The sequence below is a fragment of the Psammomys obesus genome, unplaced genomic scaffold (genome assembly GCF_907164565.1).
Source record: "Psammomys obesus unplaced genomic scaffold, mPsaObe1.curated_primary_1811, whole genome shotgun sequence".
NCBI classification, from domain to species: domain Eukaryota; kingdom Metazoa; phylum Chordata; class Mammalia; order Rodentia; family Muridae; genus Psammomys; species Psammomys obesus.
The window spans coordinates 17,484,351-17,495,186 of NW_026596125.1; the positions used below are offsets into that span (position 1 = coordinate 17,484,351).

The following is a 10,836-nucleotide window of genomic DNA, read 5'->3' on the forward strand; positions in this document are numbered from 1 at the left end:
AAAAAAAAAAAAAAAAAAAAAAAAAAAAAAAAAAAAAAAACAGATCTTACCACAGCAAACCACTCAGCTGCTCTGCCATGGCTCACCAAGCCAGAGTTAGAGGAGGGAAAGAGAGTTCGTGAGACTGACCCAGATGAAACTGCTGATATGCAATTAATTTTGACTAAGAAAAATTACATCTGTGAATCATTTCATCTCTTATGAAAATTTTTAAAACCTGTTTTTTGGCCAGCCTCATTTACTTATTCACATATTACCTTTTATAACCTTCAGTGTAATCTACAAGTTAGGCTTTATAATAATTTCTATTTCCCATATGGAGAATTTGGGCACAGAAAAGTTAAATAATATGTCCAAGATTATGTCTAGTTTAAACATAAGTTTGATTCATGTGCAAAAAGTCATTTGGTCTAATGAAATATTTCTGGACAATATCGTGTGATTATCTCCAGATTCTGCAGCTCAGGTCTTGCAGCTGAAAAGGCCAATCTGCTCTCAGACTTCGAGGGACACGGGGTTGTTACAGATGTGGTCCGTGGGCTTGCGGATGTCGAAACGGGGCAGCACTTTGAATGCTGTTGACGGGGAGTAGCCCTGTCCATGGCAACAGAGAAGAAATGGGTGGAGCGGAGGAAGCCTCAAAGACCATTTCAGTCTGTGTGTCACGGCTGTGCCCTGTGCAAAAGCATCCGTGCTGCCCGCTGGCGGGTGCGTGCTCCTTACTTGCCTTTATAGAGAACAAATAAGCAACAAACAAGGTGGTAGCGGTGGTTGCTGGGGCAGAGGAGAAGGGAGACAGGGAACAGAAATGGTGATGTCCACCTGTCCTAGAGGGAGAAAGGGAACAGCTTTCATTGTGCCAGTTCATAGTCACATTTGCACCTCCCTGTATCTGCAGCCATGAAAACTGCTCATTGTAAAGTTGACAGAGTGGCATCAAGGACTAAGTTATATTTAATAGTTTACAGTCTGGTTGAGAAGCAGAGAAACAGTTGCTTATTTCACACCATTTTTTTTTATGTTCCAACTAGAGAAGTGTTGGTCTTTGTAGGGTTAATGTTAGGCTTTGCAGGAAAACTGTTATCCAGGGTGAGTCTTTCCCTAAGTCCAAGCAAGTCTGGCTGTACAGTGTGGACACGTTTCTGTACTAGTTAAATAAGCTCTTTCATTCAGAATTTTGGCCATGTTCTTCTTACTCATAACAGGTTGTGATTGGTGTAATAATCATAGCAGAAAGTCATTTATTATGCTGGATCTATTAACATTTGATTCCTCATTAAGAATATTGCCAAATCTGCACTTTCATTCTTTCTGCTGACGCTTAGTTTTCACAGTGCTTCTTGATTTACTTTTATGATGGAAGTTTCAGGAGTAAATGTTTTAATTTAATGTGCACTAAGTCTAACATTTCACCAGAACTCACTGCTCTCCTGAGGGGGGTGTGCCGTGTCCGAGTGAGGCACCTGCACGCACTGAGCTACATTAGCCCATCAGCAACCCCACCCCCACCCCAGGCTCTAAGCAGATGACAGGGGAGAGCAAGGGGCCTGTTGGGGGAACTGGACATCTTCTCTGGCCTCTTATGACTCTCTCCGGCACAGTTCCTAGGATGCACCCTGGAACCAGGATCCCTAGAAAGTGTACCGATTTTTCCAACAAGCCATCTGCATTGTCAGTCTTTGTTCAGATTCTCCCATTTTCCAGAAATCTCCACCCTTCCTCCTTTTTTTGCGGAACTCCTGGTCATCCTCCTGTGCCTTCCCTGCTCTCACTGTCAGGGCTTCTTGCACTTGTGCAGAACACCCCTCTGTAGATGGCTCACTCCAGTCAGCTGGGAAGGGTGTCTCTGCGCCATGCTCAGCACCCAGTGCCTGCTGTTGACCTTCTAAACGGGGTTGGCCAGGCAGCTGTGCTCCCTACGTGTCCTTTGGCACTAGTGACACAATGTGCTTTGGAATAGGCCAGTCTGAGAAATCATAGCAGGATCTTAATTCCACGTCCTTATTGCTGACCATTAACCTGCTTCGGACTGAGGTTCCATTCACAATGTCCTTCCTACAGGATTCAGAGGTTTGTCTTGCACACAATTTGAAAAAGAAAAAAGCAAATGCGTGCATTCACAAATGCACACTTATTCGGGAGGTGTCTGTCCAACACCACCGTGGTCTCCGGGGCTAGAAAGTCTGTTCCGGCAGCACGTGAGGCCACTGATGGGCCTTGATGGATAAAGAGGCCATCCTCGGCAGTGGCGCTGTCCTGCCACCGCGCGGCCTGGTACCAGAGCGTGTCTTCCCCCTGAAGGCTGGATTTGCCGACTGCCTCACTTCACACTATTGACAGAGGTTCTAAGCTATCACTTCGCCCTCAGATGGCTTCCTTTTGAGTTAACTCCAAGGCTCAGTGGGAACTGCATGCGAATGCGTTCTCAGAAGAGCTGACTTGCCGAGTACTTCTGTATGTCTGTGAGTGGCTGTATAACCCCCCTAGTCCGTGTACCTGCACCTACGCTGTGAGTAACCACGTTCAGCTCCGTCTTACCCACCAGGTGTTCGGGACAAAGTGTCTGACCAAGCTCACGCTTTGATTAGAGAACGGCCTGAAGTTCCCTGGCTGCTGTGTTCCTCTCTCAGCCCCAACACTGCTGTCATGGGTCCCTGGAAGAAAGGTGAATTGTTCCATTGAGATGCTGTAAGGTCGTGGAGGGCCCAGGATGGCCTGGACTAGTTTTCTGAAGGTAGAAAGGATTGAGCAGGGTCTGGTAGTAATGGCAGGTGCTGGCATCCAGGCTGGGTGGGCACAACAGCATGCCAAAGGCCCAGCCCTTTGCCTGAGAAAGACAGGAGTCTGGCTGACGTGGCCGGCATGCTTGTTTCCGCTTTAGCTCTGCTTTTCAAGGCCCGGAGCTGTGGTTTCCATTTTCAAATTCATACGTGGAGCAGAGTGGGTAAATGGCTTTGCACTGAGATGCTCAGAAGAACATAGATTATCAAGATTCCACTCCTGGCAATTATTCCATAGACCCTCCACGCCAAGTGTCTGGAAAATACTACCGGGGTCAGTTTTTAAAGATCATCTGTTCAAAATCCCCTCCTAGACTCGTTTATAATTATTAACCAGTTCAGAGAAAGCATGAGATGGTACTGTCGTCTTTTCCCTCCGCCGCCTAAACTGCTTGGAGAAGCAGGTGGTAGAACAGCCTTCTCACGCCCACGACTCTGCTGCAGAGTTGAAAACATAATTCAGTCAAGCAACATAGAATGCCACAGATTTAAACTTCCACATTCATGAATGGTCTTAACGTGCGCAAGTGTGAAATAAGAACAGAGACACTGGAGATGGGTTCTCAGAGCAAAACACCTAGTACAGTGTGAGAGTGACTGACAGCTGCTGCGTCCTGGACCCCACAGTTCTGGAAATGTTGCTTTGGCTCTTCACCTGTCCCCACAGGCAGCACCTTGTTCTCTCGGAATTGACTTCCCAGTTTTGGAAGTGTCCATCAGCTTAATTTATCTTTAGTTATTGTGAGTTCTCCTACTGAACGAAGCCAGCTAGCGTGCTTTTGTTGCTGCTGTTTGTCACTTCATGCAGAGAGAAAAGTCAGTAAGCAAAGAACATACTTTGCAGCCTCACCCTTTTTTCAGGACTAACCGTGAAATCAAAGAATCTGACTGACTTGGGGATCCAAATCTTGCTGATCCAATGGAATCCAACATATGATCAGCTATGAATCAAGCAACCACAGTGACTTAATTCAAGGCTCAGTAAATTAATTCAGTTTTATTAATGCGACTAAAAACTAAATTTTCTATCAATCTAAGCAATCGTTAAATTTCAAATACCACGTCATTTATATTTATACATAGGTCTGATAAGAATAGCATTAAGCACATTTTAGAAGTGAAATGCTAGAGTGATTAATGTGCAGTTGTTTGCATTTTTAATAATTCGCTCATATATCAGATTAGTATTCGTGAGTACTGCCAGGCTTTCCTCTTTCCCTGTCACAACTCTTATCACTGCTGACAGGTATAACATGTCCGCAGTAATCCTTAATTCCTTCATTCAATTTTCTAATTGCTTTTTTGGCATGAGATGTTGGCCATTTAGGCCCTTGAGCTGCATTCTTCATATGGTATGAGAATATTCTTTATATTACAGCAGCCATTTAAAGTGTCTGAGCAGGAAAAAAAAAAAAAAAAAAAAACACTTCCAAGCACTGGAATTTTTCAATTGCATGGTTCTTAGGCTTAGTACTAGGTACTGTGATGTCAAATATTCTAGAGTTTATCCATAAATCATAGTCACAAATTGTAGCGTTCATTTTTAAACTTTATTTTATTTGGGGTTCCTTCCAGCCTCTCCCTTCCAGCTCCCCAACCCTAAGTAGGAGAGAGAAGGTCGTGGGGAGAGGGAGCACAGACCCCTTTCCTTCTCCCGGCTGCTTAGGATCGACGGGGCTATACCAGTCTCCACCAACAGCAGGTGCAGCCAGCAGCCTCCTCCAAGCCGCTGTGCCTCCTTCCTGTTTATACCCCTCAATGTCCTTAGAATTCAGCTATCTCCAGCTGGCAAAGGCACACCCCTGCACAGGCAGTTATCAGCTGGGGACAAACTAAATCCCACACTTGGGATTATAACAGAAACGTGTTTACATGACATAACTGAGTTTACAGAGGAACCCGAACTTCACCACACTCTCTGGTCTCTACATTGTCACTTGCCACACGCCTCCCCTCAGGCTGTCGCCCGTACTCATTCTGGACGCTCCCATTTTTCTCCTCAGAGCCCTAGACCACACGCCCCTCTTAGTGCCCCACATGGCAGGTCAGCTGTCAAAGGCCAGGCCCCACATGAGACAAATAGAGCCCAACTGAAACCCCACACTTGGGAATAAAACAAAGACGTGCTTCTATAACACAACTGGGTTTACAAATAAACAGAACTTCCATTACAGGAATTATTGAAAAGGAAAAGGACCCTAAAAGTCACTCAGCATGTTTGTTCACTTTGACAATGGCAAAGCTGACCCTGGGTTTCGCCCGTTCTTAATGCTCATTATGGTTTCCAAGTGTGTGTATGTGTGTATATGTGTGTGTGTGTATTTCTTGTGAGTTTTTTCTTTGCTTTTTATTTTTAGTTTATTTGGTTTTTGTTTGTCTACCTTTTCTAAAAAGAGAGAGAAAGGGGTTAGAGTTTGGTGGGTGGGAAGTTGGGGAGAAACCTGGAGCTGCTGCGGGTGGGGATCAGAATTTATCGTATGAAAAATTTCCCATTAAAAATTTAAATAATTAAAACACAATTTAGGAAATTCTCAAAGGATTAGTTAAAATATTTTGAGAAGAAATGGACAGGTAAATACACGTAATATTTATAAGTAAAATCCTCATTTGGTTTCTGCTACTCATAGCCCACTGATGAGGGAGAAGCCTTGGATTTTAAAAATGCGATCTTGAGAAAACTGTATATTTACAACTAGAGTAACCTGACAGTGTCTCGGCTAGAACTTTCGTCAAGGACTACATACCTGAACCCCAAATCTGCCCGGCTGCTCATGCTGCAGTGTCAGCAGGCCTTTCCCAGTTCAGCTTCTTCACAGCGCAACGGAAAACACTGGCTTCTTCTGGGAAGTCTGTAGCCAAGTTATACCTAGCAACATGCATTAAATACTTGTAAGCGTACACAGTACGTGCCGGTAGTTCTTAGTTTCAGCATTTTGTTGTCCGTCTCATACCCTGAACTGGGTGTGTCACGTCATACTGTCGGCTCACCGCTACCCCTGTGACAAGCCGATCTGCTCAGATCTCCCCTTTCACACGTACACTCTTCACTGCAGAGGTGCTCCAGGCCAGGCACAGCTAACCGAAGGCCTGCCTCAGGCCGTCATGGGCACCCAGCATGTGCGCTGATACCTATAGCGGAAGACTGAGGGGCACAAGTCCCCCAAGCTGGCACAACGCTCGGCCATTTCGGATAGATGAAGTACTAAATGGGCCCCGTAAGGAGTAAGAAACCAGGTTGAGGAGCTTCATGTGGTGGCACACACCTCTGACTTCAGCACTGGGGAGGCTCAAGCAAAAAGATCGTGAGTTGCAGGCCAGCCTAGACTGCAAGCAAGACACTGTCAAAACGAAACAAAACCAAAACGCTGAGGTGCCGCTCAGTGGCAGAGTTTTTACAGCAGGTTGAAGGCCATGGTTTGACCCAAAGCAGGGTGAAAGAAGGAAAGGGGAAAGAAACAGGAAGGGCCTGCTCATCAAGAGCTTGGTCAAGTGGGATGGAAAGCCAGTGAGCTAACGGAAGTGGAGCTGGAGCGTGGTAGGAGAAGCCCTGAAAGGAAGCAGCCAGCTACCTTAGCCAGGGACAGCTTCGTGGCGAGGTGACCCTTGCCGTGGGTCTGTCATGGCTCTGCCATGGCTCTGAGGGACGTGAATCATGACAGTAACCTCTGAAGGACAACGTCCTAGATCCCAGACAGGTAGTAGATTAAGAAGACAGATTCCGGGACTAGTGACCAGGGGTGAGGGTTGCGCCCTCGCACCAACAGAGGCGAATCTGGTCCTCGGGTGGAGAGGCGCCCTGCCGGATGCCCAGGAACGCTGATTTGTGCTACAGACAACATGGGGCAACCATCAGGCCCGTTCTGACCCACAGACATTGGTTGGCAAATAGTCTGAAACTTAATGTCCTCAAAGAGTCCACACATCTTAGGTCTGGTCGCCATTTTGCCTTCTGACTGTGAACTTGTACTTGCCACCTGTCACAGCCTCGCACGTGAACAGCTAGTCTAGAAACATCAGCTGTCCCCTCAAGTCCCCAGCCGCCCTGCGGGCTTCCAGAGATCTGCCTCACTGGGATTTCTGAGCAGGCGTAGAACCAGCCTCTAGCTGGCTTTGCCCCTTGGCGTGTTCTAAACCTGCTGCGAGACTCGTGTCGCAGCGGCTTCCGCTTCCAACGGCTGTCTCGCTCTCAGGAGATACTACACTCTAAGATAAGCCTTGGAAGTGTGTGTTCCCAAAGCTGCTCTGGTATTGTCTTTAAGAACTAAAACCCTGGGAAGAGTTAACCGTAAAGTTTGTGGCCCGTCTTCACGATGAGTTGCAGGTCGGTTCTGCAGTTGGCACAGCCTCCACTAAGGCAGCCGGCTCTGTGTGAGCACCGCGTGCTGTGTGCTTGCTAGGCTAGAGCCCTTCATCGCTGTCAGGGGTGTTTCCTCCCACCAGCTTTCCGCAGCACAACAATCGGGAACCCACCTCGACGTAAACCCAGCTGTCGAGCTGCAGGCAACTCGCCTGGGCCTTATTTCTTCCCTAGGCAGTCATGGAAAAGGCGTGATAAATTGCAAGGTTCCACCAGCATGTTGTGTCATTGTGAAGCAGTTCTGAATCTTGGTTGTATGTTTATCACAAAACAACTGGCAAACCTCGGGATATCCAAAATGTTATCGTGTGCACCATGTTGCGATTTTCTGAAAATTCAAGTGTCATAAACTGCTTCTTTTTTAAAATCTAAAGTCCCCATATTTAAGGTGATACTTGTTATAAATTCTTTCACAGTAATTTTTAATTATGTGAATTTCTTTCAGAAGTGTCAAAGAACTGGCTAGTAACTGATATTTTAAATATAATTAATGATTCATATTTTGCTAATATCCTCCTATGAAAATTTTTGGAGCTAAAAATAGACCAAGTTGTAATGCCAATTTGATTTAAAAATAGAATTATAATCTCCATTGTCATAGCTCACCAACAACAAAGAGGTTTTTAAAAAGCAGTTTCTATATAATTACAGCAGCAGTGAGAGTGAGAGAATCATTCTAAGAATAATTCTACAGAAGTGGCTGGTCCACAGGTATAATTCTGGCCCAGTTTCTCAAGCCCTTTGTCCATTTCCATATCTGAGCCTCTGAGGTTTAGAGTGTCCAATAATTAGGCTGTATCCAACCAGAAGCCAACAGTTATCTGTCTCTTCAATATTTACACTCTTTCCTGTGGTGTTAAAAAGTAGGACAGTAGCCTGGCAACAATGGACTCCCAACCCATTTATTGTTTTCCTAAACCCCCACACCAAACGACACTGTTTCTCAAAAATCCTTAGTCATATTCAAATTCCACTACTCTTGTTTCTATAATCAAATTTTTAAAGGACTTTGAATAAACTAAGTCTGTTGGTTGTTACACTTGGAGTTAGGAAAGAAAATAACAAGATAGCCTTGTCCATTGATACAAATGATCCATTATTTATTAGCAACAATGATGGGGGTTTTGATATTTCTAATAAATTACCGTCATTTAAACCCGGAATTCATTTTGCAATCTCTTGGTATATTTCAGTAAATTGACCTTTACATATATTTTGCATTTATCAAATTAAAATACATTTAATTTGCCTAGAACTATGGTCAGAAAATTCATAGTTAGTCTTGCAATATGACAAGCCTATTCCCTAAATGCTTACATCAGTGGGTCATATCTCTGTATTTATGCTAATTCTGACTTACCATGTTCAAAGCTTAATCTGTTAAATTAAACGTGAGCTTTTAAAGTATCAGAACATAGAGCGCGTAACTTGGAACAGGTGAAGTGACATGGCCAGTCGCATTATCTTGGGACATTTCAATGCTCTTTGCTTTCTACCCTGGCCACTGCCACCTTTATAGTGAAAACTTCCAAAATGTATCTATGTGAGGATAATGTTAAACATAAGATTTATGTTGCTATAAAGGAAAAATCCTTTATATCCACATAAAACCGTTGTAACCGGAACTCAGTCTAAGTCTTACATAAAAGGGGATATATTTTATCTTTAGTGCCTCATTAAGCTTCCTGGAAATGGCAGTATTCTAGAATAGCCCAGGTGAATGACCACATATGTCTGTATTTCTTTGAAAATTCAGATATTCTCGATAGAAAAACATCTGAATAAATCGTTTGTTCTAATAAGTAAGGGCATTGCTCTGTTATTTGTCTTCTGGTTAATTTTGCCTTTATACAAAGATTCTACCCTGGCATAGCAGCTGTCTCACACGTGTAACTCCTCAAGTCATGTAGCCCAGGCTGCCGTTCTCGGCTAAGATGGTAACCTGTGATGGCCCAAGCTCACTTTATACTTAAGACCCAAATCTATCTATATTTGTGTGTAAGTAGGCGGGGGTAAGCGTGCAGATGTATGCCTGTGGTTGTGCGTTTGCATGTGGAGTGCGTGTTCATCTGTAAGTGGCCTGCGGGGTACTGTGCTCAGGAGGGACATACCTGAGTCTGCATGCCTTTCCTCTTCTTCCAAGCTATGGAGAGTTTGTACTTGCTCCTTGAATTCCTAGGAGACATGAACAAACATCTTTTCATCTCAGATAGAGAATCGACAACAGACCCCAAAACAATTCCACCCAAGTCTAGTTTAGTGGACCAGTTACTTCATTGGAGTTGCTTCTAGGAGTTCAGCTCAGCTGGCCAGTGTCCTCCCCATCACCTGTTCCTGCATGTTTACTTGGGGAGGAGCTTGTGAAAACTGTCTGTTTCAGGAGCTTCCTGAGACTTGTAAGTCCTCTTTACTTTCTGAGTCTTCGTGGCCTCCTGCGAGAAAAGAATCTTTTAATTTGGAGGAAATAGCTACATAGGAACCTTCCATGATATTCTCATCTTGTAGGGTTCATGTAAGACATAAGTCAGGATATATTTAAGGCCTTGGCATGTCTAGTCCCTAGTAAGACATTAATATAATGCCATCGTTTTCAGGTTTGAGCACATTCACCTTATTTCTGCCCTTTTTATTTACACAAGTGTATTGATGGATAGTTATTACATATGTGTTTTAGTAAGGGAATTTTAAAGATATGCCAGTGTGAACTCTCACTTATAAGAGGGGGTTTCTTAAGTCATCCACACAGACTCAAAGAGCGGGAAGTGCTCCCCATGTCAGGGAGGAAAAGAGCAGAAGGTACGGGGCAATGGCCACAAGCCCAGCGTGAAAAGGTGAATGAACGGAGAGAGCTGCTGCACAGCAGGAGGGCTGCGCTGAAAAATACTATTTTGGATACTAAAATTAGGCTGAAAGTGTAGACTCTGTGGAGTGATGGTAGTTTGCTTGACTTTAGCAAAGGTGTCACTGTTTTGTTGTATTAAACATGCACACATGGACGTAATTTAAAAATTGATATGGCAGCACATTTGGAATTGTGATCACGTACATGGTAAATGGGTTTATGTAGCACAAGACTGCGAGAGGGAAAATGGGAGAAGCAACCAAAGATGCATGCCGCAGCTTTGTGACACAGCAGCTCACGTGCGACGTGTGCTCGTGATCTCGTATGTCTACACTACACTCATGTACACACATGAGAGAGCTACTTACACATCCACACTGGGCCAGCCGAGTGTGGCCCCAGCAACCAGGAATGTATTCTTGTTCACTGAAGAAAAGATGAAGTGCAAAGACAAGTATATGCCTGTCACCCATGCACACTTACCACTGGTTTTCTTTTCCAGGGCGCACCCAAGCCAATCGCCATGGAACCCTGTGCTGGGAACAGAGCTGCTGTCCTGACTGTGTTTCTCCGCCTCCCTAGAGGATCGTCAGGCGCCCCGCCCCCGGGGCAGTCAGGTACAGTGCATGAGTGGTTAAGCAAACTTGTGGACTGAGAAGAATAAACAGTGTTTAAAGACACTAGGGTCTTTTTTCAGAACATGGCGATGAAATCTTAGCTTCTAAACTGTCGCACACGTTCCATACATTGGCATGTGCCAGCGTTTCACTATGAACACGCGCTGTATGTGTGTTTGTGTGCTTGCTGTCATGTAGCTGACTATTGTAAGGATACTCACCAGTGTTTCACTATGAACA

The 10,836-nt window shown here is 44.7% G+C and overlaps 1 protein-coding gene across 2 annotated transcripts in view; it reads left to right on the plus strand.

Moving 5' to 3' along the window:
* Positions 1-10,836, plus strand: part of Atrnl1 (attractin like 1) — a 527,893-nt gene that overhangs the window by 417,638 nt on the left and 99,419 nt on the right. For both annotated transcript variants that reach the window (XR_008722856.1, XM_055630013.1), the window contains exon 29: positions 10,482-10,596. Coding sequence is in view for 1 of the 2 variants with exons in the window: in XM_055630013.1 (XP_055485988.1) it covers positions 10,482-10,596 (115 nt within the window). In the remaining variant the exon portion in view is untranslated. The remainder of the gene's footprint in view (positions 1-10,481; positions 10,597-10,836) is intronic.